General features: G+C 39.2%; 2 protein-coding genes and 1 non-coding gene across 4 annotated transcripts in view; all 3 read right to left on the reverse strand.

Moving 5' to 3' along the window:
• Positions 1 to 5,502, reverse strand: part of frmd5a (FERM domain containing 5a) — a 67,299-nt gene extending 61,797 nt beyond the window's left edge. For both annotated transcript variants that reach the window (XM_074677058.1, XM_074677057.1), the window contains exon 1: positions 5,130 to 5,502. In XM_074677058.1, coding sequence (XP_074533159.1) covers positions 5,130 to 5,231 — 102 coding nt within the window. In that variant the 5' untranslated portion in view covers positions 5,232 to 5,502. The remainder of the gene's footprint in view (positions 1 to 5,129) is intronic.
• Positions 5,503 to 6,643: 1,141 nt separating this feature from the next.
• trnah-gug (transfer RNA histidin (anticodon GUG)) lies at positions 6,644 to 6,715 on the reverse strand. Its single transcript has one exon. It is a non-coding gene; the product is annotated as a tRNA-His (tRNA).
• A 937-nt stretch (positions 6,716 to 7,652) lies between these two features.
• malt3 (MALT paracaspase 3) lies at positions 7,653 to 15,646 on the reverse strand. The gene is made up of 14 exons (XM_074677772.1): positions 15,214 to 15,646; positions 14,972 to 15,096; positions 14,561 to 14,699; positions 14,280 to 14,455; positions 13,994 to 14,090; positions 13,485 to 13,520; positions 13,176 to 13,379; positions 12,306 to 12,483; positions 12,073 to 12,147; positions 11,806 to 11,933; positions 9,919 to 10,068; positions 9,136 to 9,290; positions 8,463 to 8,579; positions 7,653 to 8,353 (listed from the first exon to the last, which is right to left on the reverse strand). Exons 1-14 carry the CDS (start codon positions 15,221 to 15,223, stop codon positions 8,018 to 8,020), a joined length of 1,926 nt encoding a protein of 641 aa, XP_074533873.1. The 5' UTR covers positions 15,224 to 15,646; the 3' UTR covers positions 7,653 to 8,017.
• Between the last annotated feature and the right edge of the window lie 61 nt (positions 15,647 to 15,707).

Below are 15,707 nucleotides of genomic sequence, written 5' to 3' on the forward strand. Positions count from 1 at the left end.
CACATTTTAATTATTTATATCAGGCACAGCAACAGTGTGTCAGCTGCCATGAGCTCTGAACACACACACACACACACACACACACACACACAAATGGAAAACAGACTGAAGGATTCACACTTAGACTGTAAACCTGGAGGACTCGGAGAAGGACATTAGGGAAGGTCCTGACTGTGTGAAGTCAGCAAAGAACTAAACACTAGGGAGATCTGGATTGTGACATTGCAGCTTAAAGCATCTTTGACCTGGGTGCACAACATGTTGTGCTGAAGGACATTTATCTCCTGGATATACCAAAAAACTAAATAAAAATCAGCTGCTGTGACACCTGGGTTTGGAACACTGGAAATTGGAAGGAAGAGTAAGGATGCATCAGTTTTAACTAATTATTGTTCAGGGATTTAAAAAGTGCTTTAAAAAATAATTCATTATTATTATTCTGCATTAGAAGCTTATGATAGAAATCCCTTCCAGGTCTGTTTTGATACAAATTCTGCCTTGGTACACATCACTTGCACTTTGAATTTTAAGAAACATTTCAAATCAAAGTTATTCAGAGATGTAATAGCCAATACCAGCAGATTGTTTCCGACAGCACCAAAGCACACGCACAGTTAGGACTGAAAGTGTGTCAGTGAGAACTGTGAGATAGTCCTGACTGGTGCGAGCACTGGAATCAGTCACCTCACCAAAGACATTCAGGGAACAAATCACCTTTCTGTCAGCACACACAGCCAAGTCTTTGTCAGGTCTTCTGGAAAAGGAATCCTGATTGGTGACTGATCCTACATTTTGTTAATGTAACTGTGGAGTCACCGTAGCAACAGCTGAGACCCTGGCACCGTGCTTCAAAATAAAGCCCTTCAATACAAACCAACACAGACACACACAAGGCTCCCCATCCCCCGGCAAGTCACTCCAATGAGATGTCAGCACTGCAGTGGAGAATTTGTACTCAAAGCAGTCTTGTAGGGACAAAGGACCAACATGACCATTATTCTGCAACAGATTTTCTTGATGTAAGATATTTTTGGCAAAAATGTGGCACATTTTATGCTTCCATTACCTTATAAAGATGTGCAGCTTTTATTTAATATTTTAATGTTATAATTTGTGTGTTTTGCTGTATTGACACATGCACCAAGCTCCCCAAAAAATAAAAATCACCAAAATTCAGGGGTAGCTGCATTTTTGAATACAACTGCAAATTTCCAGTGAGTGTGCAAAGGTGAAGAAATTTATATCATGTCACTCTACTGATCACATTATAACTGACCCACATTTTTATGCTAACCAGCATGTTCTTTTGCACATGTTTGTTCAAACTGCGGATGCATTCAATAACAAGTACAGGAGCACTACATACAGACAAAAAATGTCATTATAGTGTCTGACTTTTCCAACTCAGATGTTCTTAACAATACAAGGTGACTTCTGCAGAATCCCCTCGCTCCCTCACAAACACTCTCTGCCCCCTTGGGCCCAACAGGGGTAATTTCACACTATAAGGGACATGTGTGACAGTGACATGTAAATGTGAAGGGCATGTATGAATCAGCAAATTTTTCATGGTTGTTTTGAAATACTCTGCAACGTTGAGTGTATGAATGAATTCATGGAATTTTTGTTTTTTGGACAAAAAAAAAGTTCAGTCAAGGAACTCCCTACCCCTCCACATTCCTATGCAGAATGCCAAAGCCTGAGGCAGGGAGAGCACATTTTCCCTCTCTTTTTGTTTGCATAAATGGAGGCTAGGGCAGGGAGAGCAGCAGTAAAGACCCTCAGTGGTACAAAACAGGGATCTCCAACTCCTACCCTGGAGAGCCGAGAGGCTGCAGGTTTTCTTTCCAACCAAAAACTCCACCAGCTGATAACCAAAAACCCCACCAGCTGATTTCACTGATTAGTCCCTGCTCTCTGCTTGAAGGTGAGGTAATCAGTGACATCAGCTGGTGGAGTTTTTGATTGGAAAGAAAACCTGCAGCCTCTCTGCCCTCCAGGGTAGGAGTTGGAGATCCCTGATATAGAAAATTAAAACTTTATAAGTGATGATATATATGACAGAGGTAAAATGAGACACAGCATAAAAAGAGAAGCTCAGTAGAGGTGGGTCTAAGGGGAAATAGCAAGAGAGTATGAAGTATTTAGCATTAAAAAAAAAACTGACAATGTTGTCATTCACCAATTTGATGTGTAAAAGTAATCAGCTGATAGGGACTATGAATAAGATGAAGATTAATGAAAATAGTGCTGTCTGCCTCGGATAATTAAGAGACACCACCCCGAAATGTTGTTGTTGGTTTCCTCAAACAAAACTGTTATTAGAAAGCCGAGGGAAATCACAGGTTTCACAGGTTGTAAGCTGTAATTAACTTTGTATCCGACATAGAGTAGGCCAAACCATTGAGCTGACGGCCGTTCAGAGAATCCAAAATTAATTACAAAACCAATGGCCAAACACTGGGGGGTATGAGTGTGTAATATATTTACACCAGTGACTGGGAAAATAAGCGTTGTATCTGTCTTGTCCTATCATAGTTTTTATACCAGACATTTGTAGATACATATCCAGCAAATCACGAGAAAAGACATTCTCTAAAAGTAAGACTTAAGTGGAAGGTTACCAAATACAACCAAATATTCTAGTAAATAAAGGCTGAACAATCCATTTTAGGGATAAAAATGGAACATTAATGTCTGCAAGGTAAGTTTTTCTGCTTGCTTAGAACTCTCACATCTTTGCTTCAACTATCCTGATGCGAAAACCGAATGTAGAAACATCAAGATCCAGAAAATACCCGGACCTGACAGTCTTGAGGTTAAATTTGAGGCTTTTTTGTAGGCACAGACAAGGAAACAGAACTTTGGGGAAAAAGTAGGTATAAACAACCTGCATTTCAGATGTCTGAGACATATCAATAATGTATCCGACAGAGCTAAATTAGAAAAAAGCTTGACTCCAGGAGCACACTCACAAAATAAGAGAGTGTTTGCTGTCCTTATCAGGCTATTTTTGTGTCTGAGCTATCTATACGTTCACACACATAGAGCTATTAGAGAAAACGTACAGCCCAGCTGAAGATTCAGTTTGACTCTCTGCTGCAAAGTTACATTAAAATCAGAGAGCAGAAGAGGCCTGAGGGCAACCGAGGATCTCAGGCACTTCCATCAACCCTTCACTAGATGAGGGTAATGATGAGTGCTCACTTTTTTCCTCCCCCCAAACATGCTGGAAGGATCCATTATTCATTAAAGCAAAACTTAAGTTCATCCATTACAGCTGCTGCTGCTCTAGAAAAACAGACACACTTTCTGCGCTCCTCCCTGTGATGGTTAATGCTCAGCTTTTGTACGCACATATTTTGTAAAGTCTCCTGCTCTCCATGCTCCTCAAAATAGTTGGTAGACAGTTGGCTGTTGTTCTTAGACAAAGGCTGACAAAAGTCAGGGGCATTTTTGAATAGGTATTAAAACATTTAGGGAAGGTTTAAAGTGTCATGAAAACAAGTCTAGTGAGAGTAAATCTCAGCACACTTGGTGTGAAGTTAAAAAAAGAAAAAATGGAGATTCAGGGACACAGAGAGTAGAGGGATCATCTGAGGCTGAGAACATGTGACCTAGTTTTGAATTCTCTAGTCTAGGTGTCCTGTATCCTGGGTGATTTTAAATTTGGCCAGCCAGAAACACGGAAGGTTGGAATGAATGAAAGGCAAATTCTGACCCAAATGAGGTACACACTCATTGTCAGGTGGATTAGCATACAGCCAGAGCCTGGTTGGACGGAAAGATAGTCAGGCTGCCAGACAGTCACAGAAGAGCCGGAGCATTCTCCTTTCTCTCTCCACTCCCTTCCTTCCAGCCTGCTGACGTCAGCCACCCAGACCACACGACTCTGCTGCAAGCAGTACACCTGCTGGCTTCACAGTCCATCTGGCCCAGCTCAGCTCAGAGCAGAAATGCAGGTCTGTTTACAACCTGGGCACACAGTCACATCCTACTGTAATTGCAGTATCTGTTTCACGCTTGGATGTGTGGGAGAAAAGAGAAGCAACTGTGTATTAGCTTGCTGATGATATCAAAGTGACAGGATTCATGCCTGGTGTGTTGTTTTTGTAATGTTTTACCACTTCACATGGTCGATTTGCTTCCTATTCTCTATGTTAAAATGAAATGATGTGTCCACATGTTGCTCACTAGTCAGGGGAGTCTCTGAGGATTTCCTTACTCATTCAACTGTAGAGCCCTCACAAAGGGAACAGTATTTTTGTCCTGTAATTGATGTGACAGGTCCTCTCACCTACTTTTTTTTTATGAAATCAGCATGAACATTTAGCTGCATAGTCATCAAAGCAGTGCTTGTAGTGGTGACACAAAAGGCAGAGAATTTCAACATCAGGGCCTGGTTTTGTTTTCATGTTTACAAGCAGTCTGTCTCAGACAATAAATCCTAGTTGTTCTCCCTGTGGTATATTATCGTCTCTACTTAACAAAACGCCATAAAAAGCACATATTCAGTTGCTTAATTATAACAGAATCATGCCACCACACAATTTAACTCCACAAGTGTATATCTATATGAGCATCATTGTAACTTGGGCATGTTATCCAGAGCAGCAATGGGATACCCCATGTACATTATTAATGCTAGAGGTTTAAGGAATATTGCATGAGCAGTAGTGACCCAATGAGCAAAAAATCTGTTGAGCAACACTACTTTAAGCTTAGAGATGCTTCAGGATAATACTGTCAACAAAGACGTTTAAGAGTGCAATGTGCTTCTGACATCCCATCAAAAAGAGCTCCAGGGAGATGTCATGTCTGTCCTACAGAGCTCCTTGACGTCTCACACTGCCTGCTATCAAAACCACTCATGTATTCTGGCATTAATGGGTCATGTGAGGAAATTGTAGTCCTCCACGTCCCCCCAAAAATTGTTTGAAATGACGAATAACCCCACATGTTTGCATTCAGTGGCTCTACCGTGTGTTGGTAGACACCAGCAGTGGGACATGCAGGCACTCGCGGTCCCGCTGCTCCAGTACTCGCCTCTGTCTGCCAGGTCAGACACAAATGCAGTGCTAGTGCTCTGTGGAGTGAGGGGAAAGAACTGTGGTCGACAGGTGACTAACCTGAATGGTGCACGTATATTCCGTATCATCCAGTAGTCTGACGGTGCAGCTGTATTCCCGCTCAAGATTCCTGATGCTGCCACTCTTAAATCTGCTCAACATCTTCTCTGAGAAACGCTGCTCTGCTGCGTATAGGACCAGAACAATAAACTCATCACCAGCGTGCAAGTGAATGTCACATTGACCACGATCCCCGGTCCCATAAACCACCAGCAGCCACGGATTGTGCCGCCGAAGCGTGCACCATTGTTGTCCCTTTAAGTTGTTCGTGCAATGGCCCCGTTGTGAGAGGAGCAGAATCCAGGGATGCCCGCATCCAGATCCAGCAGAAGCTCAGCCGTGTTGTGTGTCTGTGGTGGAGCCGAGGATTACCTCTCACCATTCACCGCCGCCACTCGAGCGAGCGGGCGGGACCCAACGAAAACTGACGTCAAAGTGGACCAACGGGAGCGTGGGGCATTTTCTATGCGCTTTAATGTGTGGTAACAGTTTCTCAACACATTTTGTCTTCAATTTTCAGAATGCAAAATCGAATGTAAGCTCACACTTTATTAAGATTGGAAAACTTTGAGTTAATACCTGCAGCTTCATAAGCCAGTCACACACAAGCAGTTTTTTGTTTTTTTTGTTTTTTTTTAAGAGAATTAAGACCCAGTCTAGCCTGTGCTGAAATATTTCGAATTTCTTGTTGCAGTTGAGGAGAAGTCTACATAAAAATATCAAATTATGTTATTGGACTGATTTCTAAAAAGAAAAAAAATGCAGTATGGAATATCTTTCACTTCACCTGAGAACTATTTGTCCTCGACTGGGTATTACTGTTAGGCAGTATTTTATTTTATAGGTTGTTTTTATTTATTTATTTATTCATTTATTTTCAAACTTAAGCCGTCCTAAAAGGGGGACATTATTTAATGAAAACTCGTTGCGGGTAAATACCTTATATATGGTAAATACTGAATGCAGGCTGTTTGACTGCCACCTGCTGGCAAAATATCGTCAGCGCGCTTGCGACAGAAGTCTTTTCTCCTTCGTGTGAAAAAAAAGAAAATTATTTACCTGTTTTATGCATAGACTGTATAAATGGTGATGGATCCTCCACTCTGGGCCCTCTTGATGTCTTTTGAAAGGGGGCATTGGCGTTGTTTTACAGCTGTGTAGATGTTCTTACCTTTTACATTCATATTTTTCTCACAGAACAGAACTAAAGCGTTCACCTCAGGCCTCACTGATATTCTGGTTTGAATTGTTTACTTTTCTTACTTGAGTGTTGCAAAAAAAGAAAGAAGAAAACTGACCGCAGCAAAAAATTATTATTATTTTTTTTAAAAATCACACAAAAAGGGTCTGTTTCATATAAGTAAATAAATTAGTTAGTATGAATTAGTTAGTATAAAAAGGAGTTTAGATCTAAATTTAATGCAGGCTTTGTTGCCTCGTGTGTTTACTGTCGTTGGTACTGTCATAATTGTCATTACCGTCAAAAGTCACATCCCCCTTATGATACTATTCTCTGCCGTGACCCGGATTCGAACCGGGGTTGCTGCGGCCACAACGCAGAGTACTAACCACTATACGATCACGGCGAGCTATCGGAGGTGGTGCTATTGTGCGAAAAATTTGAATTATAACGACACTACTGTAAATGTAATGTTTGAATTAGTTCAGTTCTGGGCAGGATTTAATTTCTCAGACAATAAGATAATACTAACACAGCCAATAAAATAATACTCACACGCTTCTTTCTAACAACACTACCACACTGAAGCTACAACGACGATCCGACACAAGTCATTTAGGGCCGTTATCGTTGATGAGCTAACCCAGCTAGATTATATGTTGCACTCATTTACCATCCAGGGTACACCAACATTTAGCAGACGTTTCATTGTAGATTAGACCTTTAAAATAATAATAATAATAATAATAATAATAATAATAATAATAAAACATGTGTATATCATATCTGTCTTACTTTACCAATGCCGCTAACTGCCTGCCACTTTTTACCACACGCTTACGCCACGTGTCGCGCCTACAGGCAGTCAACGTTTCCCAGTCATTATTTTTTCAGTGCCATAGGAAAAAAAAATCGAGGATTTACAGTCACGCTGTGTACTTATTCGTGTTTTGTAGCCCGTGATTTCAACATCACTTATCAATGCATAGTTTACCTGAGCGCGTGGGACAATTTCTTGTTCATGTATCCACACCTTGCCAACACGTGGTTCACAGTCTCATGTTCGAGAAAAATATTCATTATCAACATCAGGGCAGTTTGTATGTTATGTGAGATTCTTTCCCCATCTAATGATTTATTTGTGGTCATACCCTTAACACTAGATGGCGCCATGGTACCACTGTACAGTTGGTTAAGGTTCAGTTATGAATGAATAAAGGTAGAATGGGGTCTGTGTAGGAGCGTTCAAAAGATTAATTTGACTTTATGCATAGTAAGTCACAATAAAATACATGTATACAACTTAAAACCATGTTAAGAGTTTCAACAGTTAACTTGGACACCCAACTGAACGGCACTTTTCAAAACAGTAGTTTTTATTAGATAAGTTATTGGTTGGAATGATTTCCATTCTTCAGATTTCATAAAGTATATTTAGCTTTCCACTGATTAAACATGACCGTTTTTAAAAGACTATACAAGTTGTCATTCAATCAGCAGTTTGCAATATTAAGTGTTATATGTCTTGTGTAGATCTAATATTTTACAGTCAGTATCACAAACAAAAAGGAGACATAATTCATTCACTGGATGATTCACTCATCACAAATCAGACAAGTGAGAAGCAAGATTTTCAGCTTAACACTTCATAATCACAACAGGAAAAAAAATAATCGTTTTTTAAATATAGTATTTACAATAGACAGGTCTAATGACATAAAGTATAACCTTGCAGTTCATTTTCATCATTTTCTTCAGGTTCCTTGCTTCTTGTACCTGAAACTTTAGGAACACACTCTGCCTTTCTTGTAAAGGGGCGACACGGACCCGCCACAGTTTTATGCTGCTGTGATTTGGCCCTTGAAAAGTTGCCCAGACTTTGAGCAGAATCCTTTTCTGTTTTGTTTTTTGCTGCATGATTCCTCTTGTGAAGTTTGCATGATGCCACCAAAGGCTTTCCTATGTCCACCTTCAGGCTTTCTGTCCTTCGCAGCTTGCTGTCCATGGGTGTATAGTGTAAATCCACTTTGATGACCAGCGATTCCTAAAAAAGAAGGCAGGTGATGGAAATATATAATTTTTTAGATTTATTACAAAATGCTGTTTCATTACAACACAACAATTCATCAGAGCACATATTAATGAAAACATACCGTAAGTTTTTGAAGAGCACAAAGTCTGAGATAACAGTCAGGGTTGTCAGATTTTGTGAACAGTAGAGAGTCCATCTCCTCTGACACGCCAGGGCCAGAAAACAAATCTTCCATCGGCTAAGGATTCAGGGCAAAATTACTTTGTCAGCATCATTTAAAAAGTTGTGAAAAGGCTTAACAATTATGTTAGTTTACATTAAAAACTGTGCCCTGTTTTTACATTGGCCTGTCTGACTCATTGCTAGAAATGAACTGAACTCTAGGTGGCATGACTGTCAAGAATTGTGATTTGCATGCAATGCACCAAGAACAGCACATTGCTATTTCCACTTCCTCCTCTGTTGTTAGGTTGCTGCAGGCAGTGAGTCTATATAAGGGCAGGACTTCCTCTCATGTGAAACATGGGGCTTGATGTTATCATTGAGAAATTCTTGCTGGCTAATGGAAACTGTGTTCTACAGTGAGCAGCATGGAAATTAAGTAGTAGATACTACTCACACTTTTAACCCACATTAAGTTTATTAAGTAATATCTTAACCCAGATGTGTCTTTGTAAAAAATAAATAAATACATAAAAAAATAGATAAATAAATAAAAACTTACTGTATTTAACTATGTGGTTCGGGCTTATTGGGTCTGCTTAAAGTTTAAATTACACAACAGTTATACTCACAGGTGTGCTACTCAGAGTGACGGTGCAGTCCTGGATTCTTGTGCCCGTAGTCTTAACAGTAGCAAAAGCTACCAAGACATTTGAGAACAAAGCAGAGAAGCTCACTTCCACTTCTGCCCCGCATAGGAACTTCAGCTGCTCCTTCCGTGGTAGCTCTGAAAGAAGAAAAAGTGTTTTGCAAATGAAAAAAAAAAACAAAGCTTCAAAGACAACCATTTTCTTACAAACTCCTACTGATAATAGTTTTAGAATTCTAAAGATTAAATTTGTAACATTACAGATCATTTTATGAACTACACAAGTAACTTTAAGCTCATCTGTTTTTAAAACCATGGTCTTAATCTTTCAACCACAAAGGTTGACCACTCCCTAAACAGACAGATGAAAATGATTCAAATAACAAATCCTTCATGTTTGAGGAACTTTTAGAATTGAATACAACCTTCCATCGAACAGAGACAAAAACTTTACAAAATACACTGTTTCCCTTTTTTAATTGTCAAAAATCTAGGAGTGGCTTTCTGAATGAAGTTCAAAAATAACCTGAAACCACACAGTCAGTGCTTGGTTTGTCACATGCTAAAGAGTAGGAGGTATGAGGAGGAGTAAATGGGACATCTAACTCTTAGGTTAAGGTCACAACCAATCTAGAGGCAGCATAGTGGTTAACCTGATGGAAATAAATCTATTTTTATTACATATTCTTTCTTTAACACGACTCGACCTGGAATTTCATCTAAAGGGAAAAAAACATGTACACCCAGGGAAAGTTCCCTTACTCACCATTTGCTTGTCTCCAGCAGACATCTCGCTGGTGAAGTTCTCTTGTGTGGCCAGTGGTCCGAACTGGGTCTGCAAGAGATCTAGGTTCCTTCAGGGTGTGCTTGATTTCCACAACCTGCTTGCCTGTGACGAGAGGGTCTCTTCCAAGATCTGGTGCAAAGACAGGGTAGAAAAAAGTAAATATTCTGTATTATGATTCCACTCAGGATTCTGTGCCCAGTGAAATATCACATTGTGCCACATAAGCATAACCCAAGCCAACCCAGCATGGTTTTTATAACACCCCGTAAATGTGCAAATGATACATTAATATTATTTCTACAAACACCTGTTTTTCACATTAACAAGTAAAATGGAGTTTGTATAGAAGTTCACATCTATTTATGGAAACAATGCGAAAATGAACAGACTGTTTTAAAAAGTTGTCTCAGTTTGCCTCACTTAAGTTGACTTGACAATCTGCCGTCATTTTATGACAATATTATTACAGCTGAGTTACAGTTTACGCTCAAAGAAACCCAACTTTTATATTCATTTGAAGAGGTGTGATTTTTTTCATGTAGTCAGCTGATTTTAATTTCCTTTTTTTGAGAGCTAAAACACAAAATCCTGCAAACATTTTGATTTAAGGCCTTTCAAATTTGGCCCCCTGATATGAAGCCATTCCTCTGATGGGACCCTGGGTACTCAGTTTCACTTGTCTCCCTGCTAAGACGCCCATGAGTGCACATACTCTCCTGACGGTGGGTCTGCCTGAGTTTTGCAATACCAGGAAAAGGGGAGATTTCTCTGATTCATGCCAGGTTTTTGATGAATAAGTGGAAAAATTAAAATAAAAAAAGTTATTTGCTTTCTGGACTACATAATTAATGGGAAACTCCTTCCTACAAAACCCAATTACAGAAGTTAAAAGAGTAGACTGGCAAGGTCCAAGGTCTTTGATCATATCATTCAATATAGATTTATGCTTAGCATTTGAGAGGATTTGGTTTCAGGGATATTTTAGGGAAGCTGTCTTCACTCTATCGTCATAATGGATGAGCAACCAGCAGCTCATCATCTACTTCTCTTTTTCCATCTCTAAATATGTCAGCAATATGATGACCTGATATCAAAAGCAGGGGCTTGATGACTTTTAAGTCATTGCACACCTTTTGGTACAGGATCTTTAAATAAAGAGATCCTTATTAAAAAAAATCATTACCAAAGGATGATTTGGTCATCACAAAGTTCTGTCAGTAACGCTACCTGTTGCGCTTGCATTTTTTTTGAGTGAACCCATGAGAGCAGAGGCAGGGGGTGCCCAAACAGCAGCGCAGCTGTCTTGCACCCTGCAGCTCTCAGGTTTCTTGCTGTTCTCCAGCCAAGAGAGTAAATTTCCAGAGAATGAGGTCACATGCTTATGGTACCTCAAAAAAACTAATCTACCAGAGACCCATCAAGCAGACAAACACGCTCTTAAGACGGGACAACTTGATAATTCCACCAACCTGGCTCAGTCACTGCTAGATTTACAAGTCATGCGTAAACAACACTAAAACGATTTGCCAGCAGTGATAAAACATGTCCATGAGCCATTTAGCAAACTGAGGAACAACCTGTTCCCTTCAGATCTGCTTAACTTCATTCGACAAGAATTGTCAGCCTAATGACTGAATAAAGGTTGGAAAGATATGTTCCCTTTAGGGTACATTTAAAATGTAATCATAATTTTTTTATACTGAAAAAAAAGACTCTTATGTATGTGTGTTGTGTCCACAAACCAACAGAATGGAAGGTTCAGAAAAAAAACTTTGGCTGTTGTGCACAATTTGAGGTAAATTTTTAGCCTTTATTGATATGTCTGGACACCCCTAAAGAAAATCACAGACTTGTTCAAATTCTTACCCTCTGACACCCTCTCCAGAACATGTGTGACTTTTTCTGACTGTAGGATGTGTGCGTTTAGGTACTTTGTGAAGATTCCAGAACTTTTCCCCCCATCTTGCACCTCAAAAGCCTCAGCATCTTCACACCTGTAGCAGTCAATGAGAAAAATGTTAATTACACCATAAAAAAACAAAAGTCCATGCTTTTGTAGCTTTTATCAAGGAATTTTTTAGGGCATTTAGTTGTAGTTGAAAATTTAGGAAACAAAAAATTAAAAGTACATACGTTGCATAACCATAAACAGTGTTTCCACTGGGTCCCGAAGGCATGATAGTGGATGGAATGCAATCCTGGTTGTACCTTTGAGGAAGTTAAAAAAGAAATATGAGTTAAATAAATCTTGATTAACGGTTACTAGACTATATTAAGTGGACTTTTTAGAGTAACATAATTGACATTTTTAATCACTTGTAATCAGTTTTATGTTTTAGTGGAAATAGAAAAATAATTTTCCATACCACTTTCTGCAGGTATCCAGGAGGATTACATTCAGTGCAGTCCGTCTTTGCTGCATGCTGTGCATAACCCTCTGCACACACACACAGTTTTCAGGCCTGTATGGCTGTGGAGCATCGACAGCTACCAGGTAATTCCTCCCAGCACGCTCATACCCATGACCCGCATAGTAGAAAAGACCTGTGAGATAGGATCAAACGTGCATTATTACCTCCACAAGATAGTCAGAATTGTAATTAGGTGTGGTTTTAGTTACATTCTGTACTGTACACATTGTGTAATCCCGAGATAAAGGCTATTTAACCCTGAAAGCATCTGAAAATAAAAAGGTACGATGAGGAATAAAGAGACGCCTGATTTATATACAGTACTATGACACAAAGGAAGCATGCCCTCTCATTGCTTCTGACTTCTGTTTCGGTATTAGCAAGAAAACACTGAAAATAGAAACAGGTAGTGTCAGTCTGACACAACAGCATAGTTCAGTTGTTATTTTTAAATCATCATCACTATAATTTGGTTATACAGCTTGCTTAGAAAAATGTGTCTTCTATGAAAAGTGGTTCTGTTTCTGATGACTGCTTGTTGATCGATAAATACATTTTTTTGAAGAAGTGCTACAGAAATTCAGAAACTTTGACACATGCTGTTATATTCAGTGTGTTTGAAACTCCTCATTTATGAGCCCACCTCAGCCTCGCCTATGTATAAAGCAACATACTGTAAACCACCAGTGGGTCAATGACCCATGACTAATAGTGAATAATGGATAAAGGCCATATTGTTTTAGATGTTTTTATATTTCTATCATTAAATAACTGACTAATGAAGCTAATTTCACAAAAAATAAAGTATCAATAGTTTCGACTCACCATAAACCCCTCTGTCAAGGAGCTGAACAAACTTTTCAATAGCAGCTAGCATCTCCTCCCTGGTGAGATCCAGCAGTGAAACCACTCTAAAGCCAAGCTGCTGCAAAAGGTTGGCCAGCTCGTGTACATCCATGATGGGGGCCATCAAGCCAGGGTGGTTTGTATAGTTCAGGTTTCCAATGAGTAGGGCAACTTTATCAGTGGCTAAAACACAGCATTGAAGTTTAGTTATTATTCACAGATAAAAGTTTTAAATAGCTCATTTAACTAGTAAGTTGTTCAACTGAAAAATCATTAAATAAAATGTACCTGCGGGTGCTGCAAGAGGAAGCTGATCCATTTGTGCTATGTAAAATAAAAAAAAGAATGAACACTTAATCATTTCCTCTTTTTTAAAAAAAATACAAAAGTCAAGAAGTATGATCCTACACAGAGGAGTCCTACATTACATGTTTGATAGTCATTCCTTGTTTCATGAATCGTAGTCTTTATACTACAAAACAAGTCCCTAACCAGAGAAGAGCAGCAAGAGCTAGTTTCACTTTATGTCACTTTCCTGTTTTGTCTACAGCTTGGACAAGTACTATTTGGAATCAAACAACTTCCTTTTTAGTTTGTAGAAATTGGAAAGTACCCTCAGTAAACGGAAACATAAAGTGCTAAATCAGTGTTGTGAGTGAAGTGTGCAGAAAACAGGTTTTCTTCACAGCCATTTTAGCAGAAAAGGGCAATGTAAAACTGATTGAGAATATGATGATGTCATTCTGAAAATACAGGTTTTCACTGAGAGGATAAAAACAGTTTCAGTTTTGACTTACCAATGTCAATATCGACTGGTTCTGTCCATCTCTCAGCTAATACATTAGATACAGAGCACAAGTATGATCCCTGGTGTTCAGCTGTGGCACATTCAATCTAAAATAGATAACATTTTTATAGTTTGTCATCTTCCCACCATTCAAAACATCAAAACCATACATTGAATAACCACATTCGTCACAAGAATCACACATTCTCATACTGATTCATATTTAAAAACACCTTGTGTAAAAAATCACTGTCAGCACTGGTGTAGGTAAACATTTGATTGTCTTCTCTCCTCACCTGCATCGTGTCGCTAGTTTTGTCGGGCAGTGGCTGTCCATTCTTGTACCACTGATAGTGAGGAGTTGGAATGCCAAAGGCCAAACAGCGGAGGCTGAATTTAGTACCTTTTCTGACTGTCTGGGGTTTAGGGTTGACAGCAATGTGTGGCTCGCCCTCCCAGTGTACTGGCAAACCTGATGACAATAAAAAGGATGGAAATGAAATGGATAGATTGAAAACACTGAACAATAAACACAAAATATGAATCAAACTGAAGTTTAGAATGGCAGAATACTCACCTGATTTATCAATGTCCAACACCTTCACTTTCACCCACTCACTGAACTCATAATTACAATAGTTGTCGCTCACTCGGCACACAAAAAGCTGAGTTTGAGTTGCTGTGATGGTTAAGTCTGCTCCAATCCCATCAGGAACCTTGATAACAAAACAAAATAATGTTTGTAAGAGCAGGAAAGTTTATCTCAAGAGAAAAATATAAATGAGTGTTCTCAGTAGGCTGATGCGTTTGTCTTAATTGAGTTGATATTGATGTATACCAAATGGTTGTTTTGTTTGTTCTGAGGCCCTACATTTCTTTTCCTAAAACACATGTTGGTCAGATTACATACACATGGTTTCAGAAAAAAAGAAACATTTAAATAAAATACATCAGAACAGTTTTAACCCCAACAAGAAAATCCACTTACCTCCTCATCACCACCAGTAAACCACTGATAGTTGAGGGCGCCTGTACCCTCAGCACGGACTTTCAGAGTCACCTTGTGGTTCACAGGTACACACACAGAAACAGGATGCAGCACTATAACGATATCTGAAACAAATTGGGTAAAAATCTCAGTCTTCTGACCTCAGAAAGTGTTGGATTTATTGCTATTTTCCTTTTCTAAAGAAATGGTGTAGTGTGGTGAAGAGTAGAAATACAACATACCTCTAATCATTATTCGACAGGATTCCGGGTAGAGTCCAGTCAGCTGTGCATCCTTTTCTTATGCCAGACAGAGTGATATTGGATGTTGAATTAAAGTTTAAAAACGGTTCAGTGTTAATTCAGTCAACCTGCTTTAACGGCTACACAAAAAAATCAAAGCAGCCGCGTGATTTTGTATATCCAGAAACAGATCGTGACTTCTCGCTTCGTGTGAAATTGGTTTAAAAAGTGACCGCAGTTAATATTGTACCGTTAGGTCAAAAAAGGTCGTAAATTTACATGATATATGATTACGTGGAGCTTTCCTAAATCATCAGATCAAATGCAGTGAAAACATGCGTTCAGTCTTGAACCAGTAGCTGTCTGTCCCGAGTCAGATTTTATTTGTCCCTGTCAGTCTTTAGTACTTCTGTTTTATTGAACAAACTCTTCCTTTTCCCGGAACGAGGCAGTGCACACCTACATTACCGTAACATTTGTACTATGGGAGCCCA

The sequence above is a fragment of the Halichoeres trimaculatus genome, unplaced genomic scaffold (genome assembly GCF_033239565.1).
Source record: "Halichoeres trimaculatus isolate MK-OKI-2021-1 unplaced genomic scaffold, fHalTri1.1 fHalTri1_scaffold_10, whole genome shotgun sequence".
Lineage (NCBI taxonomy): Eukaryota > Metazoa > Chordata > Actinopteri > Labriformes > Labridae > Halichoeres > Halichoeres trimaculatus.

Excerpts from the sequence above, each read along its gene's own strand:
- malt3 (XM_074677772.1), bottom strand. Across the intron at positions 14,700-14,971 it reads TTACTGGTGGTGATGAGGAG|GTTCCTGATGGGATTGGAGC; the intron begins GTAAGTGGATTT and ends TTTGTTATCAAG. Across the intron at positions 13,521-13,993 it reads ACCAGTCGATATTGACATTG|CACAAATGGATCAGCTTCCT; the intron begins GTAAGTCAAAAC and ends TATTTTACATAG.